At 45.1% G+C, this 22,084-nt stretch overlaps 1 protein-coding gene across 5 annotated transcripts in view; it reads left to right on the plus strand.

The window, feature by feature from the left end:
* The window catches only part of LOC124058072 (tetratricopeptide repeat protein 28-like), a 165,919-nt gene that overhangs the window by 127,301 nt on the left and 16,534 nt on the right, over positions 1–22,084 (plus strand). For all 5 annotated transcript variants that reach the window (XM_046386933.1, XM_046386934.1, XM_046386931.1 and 2 more), the window contains 5 exons: positions 4,188–4,695; positions 12,934–13,730; positions 13,861–14,405; positions 16,163–16,686; positions 21,198–21,307. In XM_046386933.1, coding sequence (XP_046242889.1) covers positions 4,188–4,695; positions 12,934–13,730; positions 13,861–14,405; positions 16,163–16,686; positions 21,198–21,307 — 2,484 coding nt within the window. The remainder of the gene's footprint in view (positions 1–4,187; positions 4,696–12,933; positions 13,731–13,860; positions 14,406–16,162; positions 16,687–21,197; positions 21,308–22,084) is intronic.

The raw sequence follows: 22,084 nt of genomic DNA on the forward strand, positions 1-22,084 counted from the left end.
AAATAATTGTTAATAGTAATAGTACATTTTTATTTGATTATATAAAATATATTTTATTTTATATACTTATTATAATAAGTAGTGGAGTAAGAAATACAACATGTGCCTCCAAAATGTAGTGGATGGGGAAGTGAAATAGATTAATGCTGCTAAAATAAATGAATGAAAAATGGACATACTCAGGTAAAACACAAGTACCTCTAACAACACGAGTTAATTGTACTTAGCTGTATTCCATCACTGGTCATTTTGAATTTTGACACTGGGATTTTCATTTGTACTGTAAATGTATTGATTATTACCAATAATTGGTATTGGCCCTTGGAAAGCTGCCCTGGTTTTTAATTGTTGAAATAGATGTATAAACGTATAAACGATGTAGAAACGCGATCTCACAGTCTCACACATTTCTTTATTCCAGTGAATGCAAGTAACTAATGCTCATCACATCTGTGTTGGTACAGTAAACGACAGGGCTGTTCCCACCTTTGTGCTAATGGAATCAAACCTGCTCTCCACCCCGTCATGACAAGAGAAGAGCTCCTTTCCTCTCCCATGTAATCCCATTAACAGCACCTCACTGAAGCAGCGGCTGCTCGGCCCTCCTGCAGGACATGCTGCTTGGACAGAGGGCAAACTGTGGGCTCTTTATCACCTCCCAAACCTGCCTGCCTCTCTCCGGCTCACTTTCACTTTCTTCTTCCCTCCTCTGTCGCCCACAGTTTCAGAAATACAAAATTATTTTCTCTGGTATGATCTCAGCTCTAATGTGACCATCAGAGAATTAGTGTACTTACATGTATGTACAGTATAGTAAAGCTGTTATCTGGGTCTCACAGTCTTTACCTTTAATGAAATACAACTGGCACCCGAAGAGGCAACAGGACGTGGATGCTTGTTTGTAAGCTTGCTCATGTCTTTGTTTGCCTCTTTCTGTCCAATCAGAGGGAGATTCCACACCCGTGTTTGTGTGCATACAGTGGTGGTAGTCTCTTGTACAAGGCCTGGTAGGCCCTAATCCAACAGCTTGTGTCTCCATGGCAATCAGGCTTGTCCTACAAGCTCTGCCAGTCTGTGATGATAGCCTTGGTTGTTTTTGAGTATATCAGAGCTCGTAGGTCCAAAGTAAAATGAGGTTTTTGATTTTCAAAGGCGTATTCACAGAGCCGCAAGGCGAGGCATAACCACACAGCTCAACACAGCAGCGAGCTGGTGGGTTGGACTCGGCTGTTCTAGGGCAAGAAATAAAACACACCAGAGGCTCAGAGTCACAGATCTTACATAGCACCAAGCCCAGCCATCAAGCCATGCAGCTCTGCTGCATGACATAAGGGGATAATTATGTTAAGTACAACACATTACCTCTAGCATGTGCTATGAAAGCTGCCATTTCTCTAATGTGCTGCAGAATATAAACACACTTAGTAAAGGAGGCTGACAGAGGAGAATCAGCAAGGAATCCTGAACCAGTGTCCTTGTCAGAGGAAAGAAATGGAATAACGTTGTTGGAGCCAAGCATTTTGATTAACATGTCATCCCACCCCACCCCCACCCCCGCTGCCTCCCTTCTCCTTCTCTCGTCTCTCCCAGGCAGAACTAGTTTACCTTTCATTAGGAGACCCTTGGTGCAAAATGTGTTTGCTGATAAGAGCCAGTGGTTTATCAACAGTTTATAAAGCATGGTGTTAGGATTAATCAAATCAGCACACATCCGGTGAAAGGCTGGACTCTGTAAACACAATCAGATCTGACTCTGCAGACAGACTGAGAGAAGTGGAGGAGAGAGAGTAGGAACATGGAGGCTGGAAAGATAAGTGCAGAAAAGAAATGGAATCAAATTAGAATTAAGTCAGTTTGTCAGAAATTATGTATTTCGGACAATTATTCCTCTCCCAGACGGAATGTTATTTTGCGATATTGGTGGGGAATCGAAATGAGCAGTGGTGGGAGAGGGCTGCAGTCAGAAGTGAGAGAGATATAGTCCTAGTGTCTGTCCCCGAGCCAAACGCAGTGCATCCTCTGTGACTGGCAAGGCTGGCTCCTCATTATCAGCCTATCTTGGCTTCCATCTGAGGGGAAAATGCAGCGTTGCAGTCTCACTTTAGAGGGACACTGATCACAAGAGCAACTCATCTCAACTGGAGAAAGATTGCGCTCCCCCCATCTCGCTTTTTCTCTCCTCGTGTCTCCCACTGCTCTCGGTTGAAGACAGACAGAGATGAGGAGTCTTCTCTGTTTTCTGTTCACAAAAAGTGGAAGTTTGAGTCGAAGAGATGGAGCGAAGCTTCAAAAGGCACATGTAATTGAGCAGCCCTAGATAGGCTATCTGGGAACCTGAAACAGCAACAGTTGTGACGGAGGGTAATTGCCTCCCTGGGCCTGTATAATGCCTTGTCGAGTCTTTAAACTTGAGCAAACTGCTGGAAGTCCTTATGTCAGCAGGTAATTGGTTCCAGGCATCAGCAGCTATGTGAAATGAAGGAAAGATAGGTAGGTGGGGTGTATGTGTGTGTTTAGAAAAAGAATGTTTGAGAGATTCAAAGGAAAGTGTCTTCATAAGCGCCTTCAGAAGTGTTCTGTTGTATTGATTTTTTTTCTTCACTGTGTGCTTTGCTTTTCATTTATTCAGGGGGCTCAGTATTTTCATTATGTGGCACTAGAGCAAAGTAAGAACATCCTCTGCTCTCTGCAGGCATGTTTCTTTAAATGACATCTTGATGTATTTGTGGAATAATATCTATGTAAATGTTAGAATTTAAGATTGTGGCCTACTTTAAAGCACAGTGCATGTGTCAGAGGGTCTGTGACAATAATTGTCTTTGCTAAACAATGTATTTTCCCCAAAATAATTGCCATACATGGTATTTTAGACCATTTTAAGACCATTTTAAGCCACTGTTATAATTACATTATAGCATAATAATTCAAGTTCGACCCTTTCAAAGAATGCTGAACTTTTGAAAGCAGACACGTGTTCAACGTTTTGCCCCCTGCATTTCTAAGACAGCCAAAGTACTAATGCTAGCAGCCAAGAAACAGCCTTGAAAATCTCAATTCAAATTAAAAATTCTGATCTCACTGCTATGGTAAATGCAGGATAAAACACCTAAACCAGTTAAATAGGCAGGAAAGTAAGTGAGTAGCTCATCCCTTACTGTCACTGAATTTTGACTTTCCAGTTGTTTGGCTCTAAACGCCCCAAAGATCACCAAGATCAACCCTGTTGCTGAGACTCCAAGCCTGCCAAGCTGGGCAGTACTGTGGCCTTCACTGTCAGGGTGTCCGTCCTCTCTGCTGGCTGGCATCCAGCCCCCTCCCTGACTGGACGATGCAGAGAGGGACCTCAGGAAGGAGATGCTATATTAGCTGGCCTTGCATGATTAATTGAACATCTGCTCCCTCAAAGACAGCTGACCCCAATTCCCAGCTGTTTACCCTCCGTATAAACAGTTAATAAGCCTGCAGTGAGTGTGTCACATAGGAGGTCAAGACTGCACTTTCTTGAAACCTCTCCATTTTGCTGCCAAATTTCTCCATTTGCAGTTGTAGCCAGTGTTCAGAGCAGTTTTATTTTCACAGGTGGACACTGCTTGAGAAAATGGATGATAGAGTGGATGAGAGTATACATAATGTTGTTCTCTCTGTTTTTAGCTTGAGAGGTCTTGCCAGCAGTCAGTCAGCCAGCCAGTTGCCTCCCCCCCACAGCGCTGGTGTGAAGCTAAAGCCCCCTCTCCTCTCCCCGCTGATTAGCAGTGTCTTTGTTCCGTTGGTGGTGGCACGCCATGAAGCGTGATTGCAGTGGGCAAACTGGCAGCTTTAAAACAAGCCTGCTGCTGCGCTGATCTGCATCACACTTTACCCCCCCTCGTTACTTAGCAAAGATGAAATCAAATCGGGTTTTGTTTGTTGTTGGTCTCTGAGCGGTAAGCCTCCTAAGAGATTTGGGAATTTAGATTTTTTATTTATTTATTTATTTTTTTTCCCATTTCATGTTCAGTACTCCTGGCAAAAGGGACGTTTAAGTATGTGTGGGGGATCTGTGATGCAAAGGCAACAAAATTACTCACTGTTGATGGAATGTGGGTATAATTAATGGGGCTATTTGAGATTTCTTTTTCATTTGCCTACAGTTTATTACCTTGCCATTTTCCTTACTTGCCGTCTCGTCTTGTTGTCTCTGTTCATAGGCTGCTTCAATGGCGCTCAGCAGCTTGGGCCATGTATACACAGCCATCGGGGACTATCCAAACGCCCTAGCAAGCCACAAGCAGTGTGTCCTGCTGGCCAAGCAGTCCAAGGATCAGCTCTCTGAGGCTCGCGAGCTGGGAAACATGGGGGCTGTCTACATCGCCATGGGAGACTTTGAAAATGCTGTCCAGTGCCATGAGCAGCACCTGGGCATCGCCAAGGCTCTGGAAAATAAACGAGAGGAAGCTCGGGCCTACAGTAACCTGGGCAGTGCCTACCACTACCACCGTAACTTTGACAAGGCCATGTCCTACCATACTCACGTTCTGGAGCTGGCCCAGGAGCTGGAGGAGAAGTCCATTGAGATGAGAGCCTACGCAGGACTGGGTCATGCCGCTCGCTGTATGCAGGACTTGGAGAGGGCCAAGCAGTACCATGAACAGCAGCTGTCTATAGCTGAGGGTCTGAAGGACCGGGCCGCCGAGGGACGGGCTTCCTCCAATCTCGGTAAGTATGCAAAATAGTAAAAGACCATTTTGCTGCTCAGCAACAAGAGAAGTCTTCTAGCTTCTATTGATCGGTCCCTGAACTTGCACTGTTACCGGCCATCATTGTCACTTAGCTGGAGGACAGTCTCTGCTAGTTACACAAGTAAGGTATGAGTCAAGACAGGACTACTGATAAAGTGCTTCAGGCAGTTCTGTAGCTTTGTTTTCTGTAGGAAGGAACACATTACTTTGTCATGGACCTTCATGCACAAAAATACTCTACAACACACTTCAGGTATCACCTCGTCATCTCTAGGTATTGTTGAGGACAGCGTAAAGGTGTCCAGCAGCACATGCTGTATGATAGATCTTGGCACATCCTCAGAGATAAGGAAGCACCTGGATGATGTATAGTAAGAAGTCTTGCATTCTGGTGGGGTACTTGTTTACTTCTCATCCCTGAAACCAGGGACAAGAAGAAAGTACACAGAGTGTGAAAAGGGGTTCCTGGCTGGCCATTTATTGTTTTATGGATAACAGAATGAGAACTTCAACTTCCTGCTCGTGTTGCCACTGTACTGATGGCTGCATTCCTTTTTTTGTCTCTATTTAAATGAGATGTTTTCTTCTTCTTGTGTTCAATTACATTTATGGTTAGTAAGGCCGGAGTGTTTTAGGCAAATGCCAGCAGTACCCATATTACTGTATTATCACTATTTTATGTAAAGTTGTCTTTAGATGCAGTATTTAAGGGCTGCATTATATCCTACAGTGAATATACCCTATAGATTATGTAAGCATACGCTAGTGGAGTCTCTACATGGAAGCCAAGGGAAGAGGCTGGTGCATGTTAGAGCCAACAGTAATTTGTGAGCCCAGGAAGTTCTGTGGTGATTGAACGCCAGCGTATAACGCACACTGCCAGAGTATAAATAAACCCCATAAAAATGTATAATTTTTCATGGGAAATCTCTGCACATTAATCTGCTCTGCTCTCACCTTCACACCGACTTGGACTTAATCACATCTTGAAATGAAAAGTGGTGTGAAGATAAATAAAAATGAGATGGAGGAAAATTTAATATACGATCAGGTCTTTTGATTGAAACTTAAAATGTAATTATTAGCTCCTTTTACAGTCCAGCGTTTTACAGCCATATCCTGCTAAAATGAAATTATTAGCAAGGTAACCTTGTGGAGTCTGCAAATATAATGATGAAAGGAACCTTAGGGATGAAGGTGTCCCTTTGGATATTCAGTACCCCATGAGATACATGTTATGGCCAATTCTCCTGTATTTAGTCCAGCAATTACATCCTGTGCTGGGTGACTTATGATAGCCATTGAGACAGTAGTAAACCTGACTCTAATGGACAACTAAGAGGCATAATAGTTCCTCCCAGGTGAATTACTCTTTAACCTAATGTGTAAAAGCGTACAAGCAGAGAGAAGGGTTAATCAGCCAAACATAAATTGAAGTCGTCCTTTGACCAACCTAATGGTCACACATCCTGGAAGCCTCTCAGCGCCGACACACACCTGATTTTAAAAGTGAGCTGGTATCTGGTTGTCATAAATTAGGGGCTCTAGTGAGAACACTTTAACGACACTACGAGCTTTATTGCGAGTGGGCACTACATGTCAGGCAGCGAATGCACCCCTATATGTCGCATGATTGCTGTTATGAGCACTCTCGTTCATTATTAGATGCAGCATTACAGTTCTTCCAGCACATGACAGAGTAATGATAGTGCAGCTGACACAATGTCAAAGACCTCCAGCTGGTGACAGAGCAGAAGCTAAATGAGTGGGTGGTAGCGATGAAGCCTGTTGCTGCAGCCTGGACACGCTGGAGCGTCATGTGGATGCAGAACCTCTTGAGACCCAGCAAAGCTTCCTGCCCGTCAGATCTGTTGGTACTTCGGTCTGTTTTCCCTCTCTCTCTTTTTTCAATTTTTGAGTCCTTTCTCTCTCACTCTTGCCGTCTCTCTCTCTCTTTCCTCACCCCTACTGATTGTAATCTGCAGCTGTCAAGCTCCCAGTAATTGAAACTGACTTGATGAATCGCTTAATTACCTTTAATAGCTGATTCAAGAGGAGCTGAATAATGAAGATAACAGAGAATGAAGTGCAGGTTGTGAAGCATCAGTCTGTAATTGCACCATTGTTGTTGTTGTTGTTGCTCTTTTTGTTTGTGGCAGCGGGGCGTGCGTTGTTATTCCGTCATCGGCGCCCGCAGTCCTGCTTAGCACAAGAAGATATGGGCTAAAACTAACAGGATGTTGTTCCAGACTTCAAAAAATGCTACCATTACGCCGTGCACAAAGAGGGGGGAAAGATGATCGAGTGAAGATTAACGAGCAGCGATAAAAGTGAAAAACACTGCGCGAGAGATGGGAAGGGGAAGTTGCAGAAGCAGGCGAGAACAAACTTTTATTATGCCCTCTCAGCTTGTCGTTAATGTTGCGTGTAGTGTGGGTGGAGCTGCAGCTGACATGGCTCTGAGGTACAGCTGTATAGAGATCACCATGCTTTAATATCTAACCATGATGCCCAGCGGTACCAACAGCCCTGCCTCAGCACACTCTGACCTATAAAGGATATGAAAATGTTGTATTCCAGCCCCATTTATTATTCATTAATTGGCAAACTTACCCCCTAGTCAGCAATATTTAATATCTGAGAGAGGACTAAAGTGGTGGGTTCCCATGTAGTTCACATTTCTGGCATTCATGAAAAAGAATCTAAATTGTATTATTTTCCTTTGCATTCCACTTCAAAGAGACTTGTTTCATAGCGTTTGTGTTTTTAGCCTGGGCTCACTTTTCCTCCACTCACACCTCCTCGTTTGACCGTACGTCTCAGAGAAGTCACTTGAAATGTTGACTGCATCAGTTAGAAGGGCTGGGAGGTAACAGTGCTAATTAAGCACCCCCCCCCCCCCCTTTCTTTTCATTCCTGCATCCCCTGGGGAGTGCTTTCTACTGATGCTCACATAAACAAAGCAAGAGAGAGAGGAAAACAACAGGAAGAGGAGTTCAAAAAACAGCACAGAATCAGACAATGTGCACTGGGATGCTCTGTATTCAAATCTCATCAGTGGGTGTCTGAACAAACAGGGTATAACTTCTGTATCAAATTAATTTTTGACCTTTTGTGCTAAAACCTCTTTGGTGCTCACTGATTGTTCAATTTAAGGGTCATGTAAGATCGAATCTGCATTCCAGAAAATCACTTGTGGATTTCTGCAGACGTCTGGTTACCAAGTTTTCTAAAATGTCTGACACTAACAATGTCACACAAGTAGATTAAGCATCATTTGCACTTTTGACAGGTTGTGTTTGCTGGCAGCCGTTTTGAAGCATAGTAACACTGACCCTGAGATCGAGAGCTCTTCAGTGTGGAGTGATGAAAGCGGTTACGTCAGCAGAGCCCTTTGAGTGAATGGCATGCAAATATGCAGAATCATCAAGAAAAACAAGAAAAATATCCTTATCATGACGCCCATCATCATCATCATCATCAGCAGCAGCAGCAGCAGCAGCAGCAGCATTATACCAGCAGCAATGCTTGCATGAACATAAATCCAGCCCCTTTTCAAAACTGATTTCAGGCTGCCCACAGATGGAACAAACTACAGACAGGGACCAGACTTGCCCGGGGCACTGGAGCGTAGAGATTATTTAGTTTTGCACTTAAGCCTACGGAAACGACAGTGATTGGAGATATATTATTAGTCTGACTATGAAAGCGAGCAGCAGAGGGCTGAATTTACAGAGGAATTTAGTGAGCCTAATGGCCCAGACAGGATGAATGAAAGAAAACTGTGAGAAGGAAGACAGGAAAAGAGCCTGACAAATACCTAGAATGTGCGTTTATCTGAGACTCGTGACATCTTCGACTCACCATTAATGACTGGGAAAATGCCTTGAGTAAATATTAGCAGGGCTGCTAAAGGAGGGGTGATGGGAGCTGGAGAAGAGGTGAAGTAGTGGTGGGAGTTTTAGGATGCCCGTCTTGTGTTACACTCCTGGAGAGCTCTTTACTTGTTATCTGATCTTTGCTGCCTGCCCCCAAATTTCTGTTTGTTGGAAAAAGCAGCAGACGCTCCCTGCCTCCCCCCTGCATGGCCCCATTCAATCTCCTGACACAGAACCATGCCAGGAACTGGACTACAGGCCCTGCAAAACACTCTCTCCCTGTCTTTGAGCTCACATTAAAATTTAGCTCACTGTACGCGTTATTATTCTTCTCACTCACGAGCTGTTAAATGAAATGAAAGAGCTGAAGCGTTCTTTAGCATGAAGCAACCGTGCCCTTTTTTTTTTAATCTGCGAATTCAGCACGAAATGTGATCTGTTCCTAAACGAAGAGGCGACTGTACAGTGCGAAAACGAGTTGAGACTGAACACTGTTGGTTAAAGTGGTAAGAGGAATCAGATGTCGTGCGTGTGGACAGTACAGCCATAGTCTCTCTACTGAGCTGAAGGGGGAGGTGAGTGTCAGGAGTGTAAAGCTCAGCGGGTGCTGCAGGAGGACGACCCTGACTGTGTGTTTCTGTTGGCTGACCACCCACTCAGGACGCATCCATCTCTCCATACTGTGTCCTTTTCCTTTTATCTCCCCTTTTCCTGTCTGTCTGTCGGTCAGACTGTTTAAGACGTCTGTGTCTGCGAGTGAAGATTTGGTACCTTAAGCCCAGACCTCAAGCTCCGCCCCTTCCCTGCTCCTGCAGACCCCAGCAGGATCAAGAGTCTGCCTCAGCTCGCTACTTCCCCCCACAGAGCGTAACATATGCTATTATACATTTCACAACTCATACAGCTCATTTTAGACACTTTGCATGACTCTTCAACTTAAGACATAAGAAGAATCAAAGTCCTACGTGAAAGTAAACCTCTTTTTTTTGCAAGCAACATTGTAATTGCTTTCACAAGAAAAATATTACTGAGAATTTTAAAAAAAAAGGTATACAGAGAAGCTAAACTACATATGTGAGCCTCAGTTGGATAAAATGTTTAGTGAATGCTGCCAAGTCTCATTGGAATTTCCTTTCAAAGACTGACTTCCCTCTTTTGGTATTTTACACATGCCAATCTCCTTGGGCTGAGACCTGAATAGACATCAGCATTTCCACAAAATACCACAATCCCAGCATCCTGCTCTCTTTTTACTTCTCAAACATGAATGTAAATTACAATGTTGACCTCATTCTAAAATTTAAATGAGGAACACACCCAAGTCATTATTTCAGACTCAGGCTGGTCATCTCTATGCTATTTCTAGTATCACCCCAGCACAATGGCAGCAGCATCATTGTTGGTAAAATCCTCTTAGCTAACTGCAGGCAGGCAGCAGTGCTTTGGACTGCCATAGCTCCTGGAAGAATGACACAGTGATTTACTCAGAACATGACACCATCCCTCAAAGTCGTCACTGCAGCATATTCCTCTATGTACAGCCAGCTGTGTAATGAAAAGTGACAACACGTTGCAATGCTTTTAATGTCTTTGGTTAAGGGGGGATGGAAGGGGCCCTGTGTGAAGGGATTTGAATGATGTGATGTGTGCTTTCTCCTGCTTTTTCACAGTCATTGTCTCATGCTGTGTGCAAAAGAGAAATAATTGTGCCATATTATTTAATATGTTACAGTCAAGTGCATTTACTATGGACCTCAGGCTTACAATGTTGTTAACGTTTGAGGATAAACCCGACACTTTGTTGGGGTCATTTGAATTTGGACAACATGGCACAGAGACCACTTCAGCTAGACCCCGTTGACTGATTCCAATTTCTGTGTGTGTGTATTTCAGCAGTGTTTACCAGCATGTTAGGTATGGTTTTATTTATCATTCTGCTGGATACTATCCCCAGGGGTATCCGCAATCCTCTTACCATATTGGTAGGGGCAGAAAATATTTTCTTGCATCGAGTGTGGCTATAGGCATAGCCTAAAGGCTTATGGCAATTTTGGTTGCAGCTTCCAAGCCCAACCTCGGACCTTGTCCTAGCAACCCCCCAGCCTCTTCTGCGACTCCCCCCCCCCCAACTCTGTCCATTGTCGAACCCTAGATCCATTTTTAGCCTGCAGCATGGAACATGTTTGCTGGTAATACATCAGTAGGCATTATATCCTAAGCAAGATCAGCCTCCGTTGGGGAACACATAACCTTGGGAGTGACTTTGTGGCGAGAGCTGTCAGCGCACTTCCAAGCAGCCTGCTGTGAATCTTAACATGCTTCCACTGTTAGGAAAGACTTCCAGTAAAGGCCAAGCTGATGGCTTTGTCCAAGACGCAGGAAATGTCTCTGTCAGTGGAACCTTAAAATCCAAAAGCTTCTAAGCCTCATTCATTTGTTTTGGCTCAAGGAAAATACACTTTTACTCCATTTGTTTTGTACATAGTCCAGTGAACCACACAGATTTTACTCCTTGTAAAAGTCTTTATTGTGAGGTTATGTCATTTGCAATCTGAATTCATCCTGTATTATTTGGCAGCGCTGCTTGTCTCTGTGTTCTGTTCTGTGATACGTCTAGCATACCGACTCCACAGGGCGTTGACCTGATGATTATAAGGTCAGTTCAGGTTGTATCACTTTAACCTAACAACACAAGCAAGCAAACAAACAGCGGATCGGGTTTGATTTGCCAGTAAGAGTCTGCTGCATGCTGAATCATGGTCTGAGTTAAGTAGGCTATGCATGTCTGATGATATTTTCCCTGAAAAATCCAATCTGTCTGCAGAAAAAGCTGTTGGATTTTTTGTTTGTATGTTTAATTTTCAGATATCAAATTCAGACAGGTTTATCTCCTCATTTAGAGTGAGATTTGGAATGAAATATTGTTTTTGTTTCTTCTTGTCCTCCAACTTACAAAAATATGTATGTGCTTTATGTGTGTATATGAATACTTGGTAATGTATTAAACCCATACAGACCCAGTGGCTCGTACTGTAGAGGCGCCATAGCTTTTTTTTCCTCATTGGCCTAATGTGCTGCTTTTTAATTGAGCCAACATCTGAATGCATATCCACATCTATCACATAACCTCTGCAGTCCTTTGAGCCTTCTGTTTAGTTTCAATCCCAATGTTTATTTAGCCTGTGTTCAGGAACATAATGTGGCAGGTTTCGGATGAAATGAATGGGAAAACACACATGGCGGTAACTAATCCCGGCGGCACCATCACATACTCACCACAAGCCACTGAACCCCTCTCCTTTCCTGATTCCCACCCACTCTGGCTCCAGATCCGTTTCCATCCCTGGTGTCCCATCAGTGGTTGCACCCCCATCCCGGTAGCCCGTTAGTCTCCACGCTGATGCAGCAAAACAGTGATGGCCAGGCTGTACGGTGGATGAAAGACTGAATCTATGCCTTGCAGCTGGTTTCTTAGTCTCCATCTACCAGCCTGCAGCCACCTCGTCTTCTCTCTCAGTGAGTTCTAATATATCTGTGCGGTTATTGTCACTGAAAGCTGGGTGGCAATGCAAAAAGAGAGACCCAGGGATTAGTAGTGAGCCTCAGAGGAGAGATACGGAAGATATGCTGTGAAGTGTCTTTACTCTTTGTCATTGCACATGAGCATGTGAGTGTGGGTGCAAATTTGTATGTTGTTGGTATGTGAATGTGTCTGTGCGCACGTGCATGTGCGTGTGCACCAGATGGCTGCCCGGCTGTGGGGTAAAGCTATTATTTTTCAGAGGATGGTATTTTGTCAGAGATAATACGCTCAATGCATCAGGTTCTCTATTATTTATTGTTTCTTCACACTGATCTCATTTTTCTTAAGTTGTTTGCTGAGCTTTCCATCAACTCCTCACACTCTTCCCCACTTTTACTCCCTCTGTCTTTCTTTCTTGTTTTCCCATACCATTTCCAACCCTGTGGAAAAGTTGTTGATTTTGGTAAAATCCCTCTAAGACACAATCATCAAAGACAGCTTAGACAATAGAAAGTTTCTATTTTGGTGTTATAATAACTCGGTTTGATTGCACTACATTTTAATGACCATAATTCTGTGGGAGAGTGTGTTGTGTAAGCAGAGAACAGATGGCTCGGAGTGCATATTTTAACAACCAAATGACTTGTTTTGTATGTGAAGAGCTGACGAGGCACTTGAATTTTACTCAATTACAATTTTGCACTGAATAGGTCTTTAACTTCATCCTCTTGCTCTCTCTCTCTCTCTCTCTCTCTCTCTCTCTCTCTCTCTCTCTCTCTCTCTCTCTCTTCCCTCTTCCTCTTCCTCTTCCCAGGCATCATCCATCAGATGAAGGGTGACTATGAGACTGCACTGAAACTCCACAAAACACACCTGGCCATTGCCCAGGAGCTGAATGACTATGCTGCTCAGGGCCGGGCCTATGGTAACATGGGTAATGCCTACAATGCCCTGGGAGCCTTTGACCAGGCTGTTCGCTACCATCGCCAGGAGCTGCAGATCTCTATGGAGGTCAATGACCGGGCCTCGCAGGCCTCCACTCACGGAAACCTAGCTGTGGCTTACCAAGCGCTGGGAGCCCATGACCGTGCTCTGCAACACTACCAGAACCACCTCAATATCGCCCGTGAGCTCAGAGATGTCCAGAGCGAGGCGCGGGCTCTGGGCAACCTTGGCAACTTCCACTGCTCCCGAGGAGAGTTCCCTCAAGCCGTGCCCTACTATGAGCAGTACCTCCGCCTGTCCCCTGACCTCCAAGACATGGAGAGCGAAGGCAAAGTTTGTCATAATTTGGGTTATGCCCACTACTGCCTGGGCAACTACCAGGATGCCGTCAAATACTATGAGCAGGACTTAGCTCTGGCCAAGGACCTTCATGACAAACTGAGCCAGGCCAAGGCATACTGTAACCTCGGTTTGGCATTCAAGGCCTTGGGAGACTTCACGAAGGCAGAGGAGTGTCAGAAATACCTGCTGTCACTGGCCCAGTCCCTGAACAATGCACAGGCTCGCTTCAGAGCTCTGGGGAACCTTGGGGACATATTTGTCTGTAAAAAAGATGTGGCTGGAGCCATTCAGTTTTATGAGCAGCAACTGGCCTTAGCTCACCAGGTGATGAATGTAGTGCAACATTTACTAGAACAATCAATCATATAAATAGAAAATGTCATGTGGAATGTAATTTTGATATCATTCATGCACATCTCTCATGCTGATATTGTGAAATTCTGTCTTGTTTCAGGTTAAGGAGCGTAGGATGGAGGCCTGTGCCTATGCTGCCCTCGGGGCCACCTACAGACTTGTGCAGAAATATGACAAAGCTCTGGGCTATCACACCCAGGAGCTGGAGGTGTATCAAGAGCTGGGCGATGTGTCGGGAGAGTGCAAAGCCCACGGTCACCTGGCAGCTGTGTACATGGCCCTGGGGAAGTACGCCATGGCCTTTAAGAGTTATGAAGAACAGTTGGAGCTCGGTCGGAGGCTGAAGGATCCTGTTGTGGAGGCTCAGGTGTACGGAAATATGGGCATCACGAAAATGAATGTAGGCGTGATGGAGGAAGCTATTGGCTACCTGGAACAGCAGCTAGCCACTTTACAGCAGCTGAGTGGCAACGAGGCAGTAATGGACAGGGGTAGGGCCTATGGAAACCTGGGAGACTGTTACGAGGCTCTTGGAGACTTTGAGGAAGCCATCAAGTACTATGACCAGTATTTGTCGGTGGCCCAGAGCCTCAATCGCATGCAGGACCAAGAGAAGGCATACAGAGGCTTAGGCAACGGACACAGGTGAGTTTGCTTCACATGGAAGGCATCATGTTTCAAATTCAGTACTTCATGTTGCTAGAAAATACTTTTCAGCCTTTGAATAATGCACCAGTGTCAATTTTCCCCAGCTGTTGCAGTAGCAGATAATTGCATTGACTGGGTAATACTAATAATCACAGTAATCCTACTTTGCATATTTTTCTCCTTGCGCTCACTATCAAGGACCACCATGGTTTCAAGACACCTTGCTGGTGAGCAAGACTTGGATGTAAACCTGGTGCTAGCTGTCTCAGCAGCAGCAGCAGCCTAGTGGCCCTGGTCTTATCTGTATGCAAAGAGGCTTTGGCATGCAGACGTCTGAAACTGAGGGGAGCAGTTATATTCCGAGGCAACCTCTTACGTCTTGTGTCTCTTCTAAATTCTATTTCTCCTTGCGCGTCAAAGAGCTGATAGCATCCTAGGAGACGACACTGCAAAATAAAACACGAAAGGCTTCCAGAAATCCTCATTTCGGAGATGATTTTCTTCTTATTGTGTGCCATCAGTGTGGCACCACAGCAATCACACACAGCAGTATTAGCCATGCATGAGTTCAGAGGGGAATAATAGACATCAGACACAAACCCTTCTCGTCTTCTAACAGCTCTTAGTCAAGCACATACATTATCACACAAACATTAATTAAGCTGAGGGCTTTTATTCTTTTAATGCTCCATTTGAACCAGCTTCTGGCAATTGTTGGTGTGTCTGAGAATGTGAATAAAGTCTGTTTGAAGGTTCTGAAGGGGAATAAAATGTTGAGATGAGATGAAAGCCGCTCTGTCAAAACATACACAAGAAGATGGAGGCGAGGATCCTTTGACGGGTGACCCATCCTGTGTTAAAGGGTGGTAAACAGCGTTACCCTTCAAACACAGCCTAAATGTTAAATCTCATACCAGTGCTCTGGCATTTCTCATGTAGTCATTTCCTCAGATTTTAGTTGGGCTGGTCCATATTGACAAAATCAAATATCAAAATATTTTAGATTTAGATACCTTGGTATCCATATTGCAGCAGTATTGAAGAGATGACTATCTGTGTTTTGACAAAATTTTAACACAATGACATTTTTGATAAATAATCATCGGTAATGTGGCTATAGTTACCAAGACAAAGGCACATAGAACAACAGCTAGAACAGTCTGGTAAGTTCAGAAATCACCTAGTTTTACTGTAATGCAGCCTGGGAAAGACAACACGTATCTCATATACAAGAGACATAAGAGAATAAATATGTATCTTTATGAATCAGTATGTATGAATGCAGAGGTTAGCACTGTTGCCTCACAGCACAAGGGTTCCAGGTTTGAATCCAGGTCTGGGCCCTTCTGTGCAGTTTGCATGTCCTCCCTGTGCCGGGTACTCCTGCTTCTTCCCACAATCCCAAAAACATGCACATCAGATTAATTGGCTACTCTACATTGTCTCTAGGCGTGAGTGTGTGCATGTGTGGCGTCAGCCTTGTGATTGACTGGCGACCAGTCCAGGGTGAACCCTGCCTCTCGCCTGTAGTCAGCTGGGATAGGCTCCAGCCCTCCCGCGACCCAGACGGATAAGGGGTGTTGAAAATGGATGGATGAATCAACAATATAACTTGTCCAAGATATGAGTTTTGAGTTTTTCATGCCCACAACACTGAATGTTTTCAGTGGGTATGGAAGAAATATCAGCATTTATTCTAATTGTTCTAGTTGGCTTCATTCTGACAATCATATGTTTTCTGTCTTTGCCTGCAGGGCCATGGGAAACCTACAGCAGTCGCTCGTGTGCTTCGAGAAGCGGCTAGTGGTGGCTCATGAGCTGGGGGAATGTGGAGGCAAGGCTCAGGCCTACGGTGAGCTGGGCGCGCTGCACAGCCAGCTGGGCAATTACGAGCAGTCTATCTCCTGTCTGGAGCGTCAGCTGGCCATTGCCCGTGACACCCAGGACAGGCTGCTGGAGGGCGATGCCAGCTGTGGTTTGGGCGCTGTATATCAAGCTATGGGGGAGTATGAGACAGCCCTGCGATGCCACCAAAGTGACCTGGAGATTGCAGAGGAAGCGGGCAGCCCCACACGCCAGGCCCGTGCCTACGGGAACTTGGGCCTTACCTACGAGTCGCTTGGAAACTACGAGCGAGCGGTGGTGTTCCAGGAACAGCACCTAAGTGTGGCGGCTCAGACTAATGACTTGGCTGCCAAGACACTGGCCTATGGCAGCCTGGGGCGAACACACCACGCACTGCAAAACTACTCACAGGCTGTCATGTACTTGCAGGAAGGTGAGTGAGTCAGGGGAAACAGGAGAGGGGATTGCCTTTGTTGTCTGTGCTGATAGGCTTAGAGTTTGTGGATTCATGAATATGAAATTCAGAGCCTATTTGTTGCTAAGCCTTTGCCACATTTTTATTAGGCTGTGTGCGTGTGCGTGCGTGTGTTTGGGCTTTTGTGCTCATGTGTTATAAGTGCACAGGGGGATTTTGTGTGTGCATAATGCGACTGTGTTGTCTTCTGTGCTGTACAGGTATACCAGCATTTGTGTGTGTGTGTCTGTGCAAACCTATCAGGATGCACGCCAAGGCATTTTTTCCTGCTTACTGCTAGCTGTTCGTCACACCTCTATATCTACTTTTCTCAGAGGGTTCTTTGCAGCGAGCTGCCAAAGGATCTTTTCACGCAGTGGCTGACAGACTCCTGCTTCTCACGCTTCATTGTCCCCTGTAGATTACGGTGAAATAAAAACCTGCCGTTCTGCCCCTCGAAAATTCATTATGTTCTTTGACAGTACAGGAAGGTTTGTCACACCAGATGTGATAAGTGGATGCATTCTTGGATATGAGCTGAATGTGTATACCGCCAGCCCAGTGACAGACTTCTTCCTCAGGCACACCCACCATGTTAGCACCCAAGAACTAAGACCAAAAGACTGCACTAAGACCAAAAGATGAGACCAAAAAACATTACAGTTGTATATTTGACCCTGCAGGGAGTGAATGTCAGGATCCAGGAATACATCTCCTCTATCTCTCCTCTGTTTTATTAGAGTTAGCCGGGCCTGCAGTGACCCGTTCACCCTCTGCAGGCCTGCTTGTTGAGCTTTAATGGAAACAAAGGCGACAGGCCATTCTGTCTCCAGCCTGTCCTCCTGTTGTCCCCCACACTGTCCTTGCATTGTTCCTCAGTCTGGCTGTGAAAAAGAACAGTCCCTTCACCATTCTTGACAGCCAATTATTTCTGGCCACCCTACCCAGACCGAAAAGTTGGCAAGGGTTTTTTTTTCCTTCAGTTTTTCTATTTTTTTCTACTGCTAGTTGTTTTTTTTATTCTTCATGCTGCACTGCTTGTTTTTTGTTTTTGCTTGGTGAAAAAGATTAATTGGAAGGAGGGCAAGAAAGGCAGCTCCAAACTAGCGCAGATACTGTTGACAACATGTGCTCTCCAAATCAGAGTGTGTGTGTGTGTGTGTGTGTGTGTGTGTGTGTTTGATGGTTATTCTGTGTTGTGCAGTAATACAGAATGACAAGGCTACATGAAGATACCAATTAACTGCTGATAGGCAGACATAATTTCCGTCACTTCAGCTGTTCAAACTGCTCCCCAAGTTATCTTCTTGTAATTTTACATTATAGGACCCTGCACTTCGCTGTCTCTATCTTAACAAAAGAGGCATTTCACACCAAGATGCAATTTTCAACGATTAACACAACAGTGTCATTAAATCAATGCCGTCATTGTAGCGACTAATGGAGGTATTGCAGTTTCTTCACGCTTCGTTTATGGAACAACAGCTAATGGAATATTCACCTGCAAAGGCAGGTTTTGATAGAAGTGTACCTGATGCTCCGTATTTCAACCGGAAAAATGTCATAGATGTCATATTGATTTATTCATATTGTAAATTAAAGCCAAAATGGAACAAGCAGTATATATTTTTATCAATTTTTATCGTTTGCATATGAACAGATCATGTTTTGTGTCATGGCTTACATGTTTATTGTTGTTTTCATATGGATTTAGAAAAAACATGTATGGGATAGTAAACTCTCATATACAAAGCACACCTGTGTAGTATGTGTAAGCATAAGCTTGCATGAAATCTAATCTGTAACAAAGGGTCTTGATCAGTTGTGAGTTAATTTGCATATTATATAAAAAGTGCATTTTGTAACTTGATTCTATACAGTGTTAGCCCACAGTGTAGGTATTAGAACAGGTTATCAGGAGGCATACAGAACTAAACTTAGCTGGATCGCACATCTCTCAGTTTGAAGTGTCTGGACCTTTCACCATCACGTGGACCCCTCACAGTTTTCACTGTCACTATTTGTATACGTTAAATCGTAAATGTCGTTTGCTGTTAAAGTTGCAGCAGGGGTTGGACTGGCTACTGATCAGCTTTTCTGCCTTCAACTGCTGTAGATCTTTGTGGCCACTTTATTCCTCTGCTTCTCTGGCTCAGCACAGATCTTTGGCCTCAGTGTGTATTTCAGTGATTAGCATCTGATAAACCACTTCACCAAACCTCCAAGTGTCTTATGAATACCAATATTTAGTTCTTTTCTCAATGCAAATGTCAATTCTGCGTGATACCATGGTGCTAGGAATTGGTTGATGTAAGGCAAGTTCGGTGTGGGTGTCACAGTATCGTCACTAGATTGCCGGAGTGCCGTATATTTTGTACACAGAGTAGATGTATTTGGGTGTTGACTTCATCGCGGAGAAGAGGGAGACACGGCAGTGAGTGTTTTTGTCATGAAATGTCTTGTAATTGTTTCTGGTAGACTTGCTATTTATGACACACTGCTCTTTTCCACATGTGGTCATGATCAGAGGGTGGCGTAAATGGGTGTGCATGTGCCAGGGTGTTTTGTTTGCGGCACTTGCGGTTCCACGGTGCATGAGATTTTGTGCCCTTGTTCCAACTCACGCGCATGTGCTGTCTGCACGTAAAGCTTTTGTCTGAAGCCAGAGGTGCGTGGGCCTCAGGGGCTGCAGAGAATCTCTCACCCAGCTGTCAAACAGCCTTTAAAGTGTTCTCTAGTTGCTCTTCAGGGTGCAGCCAGCCACGGCCACATCCTCATGTCAGCCGCTGCTACGTGACTGTGCCTGCGGGGCGCACCAAAGGCACGCATGGTGACAGTGACAGACACTGAATGATACAGAGCGGGAGAACAGACGGAATGAGAGAGTCGAAGAGGAAAGAAAGCATGGAGAGAAAGAAAGAGAATGGCAGGCGGGCGGAGGGGAAAGACAGAGATCGGCATGAGTCATAATTCACATGTATTATTTCACTGTCAACTGGAGAATAAAGAAAACATAGAGTTGGTTGACGTTCAGGCTTGATCATAAAGAACTATCACACAGCAGCTCACAGAAAGGAAGGTTTTGTGTGTGTGTGTGTGTGTGTGTGTGCGTGTGCGTGTGTGCAGATGAAAGGCTCAAAGCTGGAGTTGAGATGAGTGAGGGGTGAGGCTGTCAGAGAATGAAAAGGATAATTTAGATCTGTTTCCTCTCTCTTGCTCCAGCGCCTAATGAGCCCTAAGCAGTGCCGAGTCCCTGCAAGCACTGCCGCCACAGTCAAGATGAAACAGGTAGAGAGAGCGGAGGGGGGCCCGAGACGCAGGCACAGAGATGAGAAAATGAACACGGGGAGGTAGAGGCAGAGAGGAACACAGCAGATGCATGGGGGAACAGGGCAGGCAGGCAGGCAGAGGGGAGGGTGTGTGGAAAGATAAGGCGAGAAGGGGAGACTGTTGCAGGCTTCAAAGGCTGCCGGCTAGCGTGGCCGTGGAGGAGCCATGAAGTCTATGGTTACGTGGTGTGCTGGGTCTTGGCTGTTTCAGGTCACGCTCTCTCCTCTTGGCTTATCTGGTCCGGCCACAGACTGTTTTCCAGGAATGGCGAGTAAAGCAGACTTGAACGAGGGTGGCTTGGCCTATTTTCTCCTCTATTTGACCAAAAGCATGTTTGGACCCCTCCGTCACACAAGCGAGAGGAGAGAATAAACAAATACAGAGCCCGTGTTAAATGAGACTGCATGAGCAATAGCCTATTGCAAACTGCAGATGGCTTGCTGTGCATTTAGCACCTTGTGGGTGATATGTGGCCTAGCAGCTGTCGGGTTTTTTTTCTTCTTTCATCATTGTCCTCTGTGGAGTGGCATTTTCATCTCAGTAATTGGGCAGAACCAAGCACTCGGCAGGCAGACTGAGGACACATGCAAAGATGTGACATACGCCTCACTGCTTGAGGGACTGGAAGTGAAAAACAAACGGCGCACTCGCCAGGTGATGTGACACAGCCACACATGCACTTTCAAAACCACCCCTGGCTTCCCAAGCAACTCTGAAAGTCTCTCAAACCAAATATCACAAAGTAGACTGCGCTGTGAGTTTGCATACAGTCTATTATTAGCTCATCAGCGTGTTGGCAAATATTTGTAGACGTCTTCATGGTATTGTGTGGCTTCTTTTACGTAAGCGTTGAACGTGTGTTTGCTCAGCCAGTCAATCCTCTGCATTGATTACTATGCAGTGCGATTAGTGTTCTGACAGCCTCCCTCTATGGCAGACGTGTGTGTATGTGTGTGTCGGGGTATCTGTTTTAGTCCCAGTGTGAGCAGTATCTTACAACTGAGGCCAAATATCCGAACCTGTTCGCTGTCAGAACATCAGTACCACGCTATGCTTACATCTGTTACTCTGAAAGATACCTAAGAGTCTGCCTGCTCTGAATAATTTTTGCTCTCCTCTCTCTCTGTCTCATCTACTCCCGCTTCCTCCCCTTCTGACAGGCCTGCGGCTTGCAGAGCAGCTGGCTCGGCGTGAGGATGAGGCAAAGATCCGCCATCGTCTGGGGCTCTCTCTGTGGGCCAGTGGGAATCTGGAGGAAGCCCAACATCAGGTAAAGTATCTTGTGTACCTTCCTCTCCTCCTCCCTTTAACTCACCTTGACTCAATCCTCCTCTCCTCTCCTCCGTCTGGACTTTGGTGTAGTTAAAACTGACCTCTAATAAGCACACATCTGTTGGGCACAAAGATTACAAATGAGAGGAAAGTATATGTCCAAAGGCATGCAGTGTGGAATGTAAGTTTTCAGCAATGCCCTTATGGTGAAAGGACGAACCCAGAGGAAAGGGAACAACAGGAGAAGCAAAAGAAGAGGTGGCTACGGAGCTTGAACACGGCTGCTGGCAATATGCTGGGGAGTCTGTTGAGCTGGTAAATGCTGTCATCTCAGCAGACAGGCGACAGATGACTGAAGCTTTGTTATATCTGTGTGCACGGTCTCCGGAGTCCCGAGCCTCCGCATCACACACATGCACACACACACTCGGTCCTCTTCAGCCCACTGCCCACCTGGCAAGCATGGAATATCCCCTTAACATCTCTCTTTACTGTCTGTCCACACACCACAGCTCAAGATTTCTTCAGCTTGTGTATCCACGTACGAGTCTGTGAACATTCAGCCAGCAGCAGCTGCTGTCACATGTGTCTGCAGGGATGTTATTCAACTCCTTTCATTTTCCAAATCTAGTCCAAAAGCATTTCTGTTATGATACGTGCACACTACTTACAGCTATGTGACCCAGATAGCTTTGCTTTTCCTGTCCTGCATCATACTTTTCAAAAAACTAACTTTGTCTGTTTGCAATTATCTGTAACAAGAGTTGGGAAGGAG

This window comes from Scatophagus argus, chromosome 4 (assembly GCF_020382885.2).
Source record: "Scatophagus argus isolate fScaArg1 chromosome 4, fScaArg1.pri, whole genome shotgun sequence".
In the NCBI taxonomy this organism is placed as follows: domain Eukaryota; kingdom Metazoa; phylum Chordata; class Actinopteri; family Scatophagidae; genus Scatophagus; species Scatophagus argus.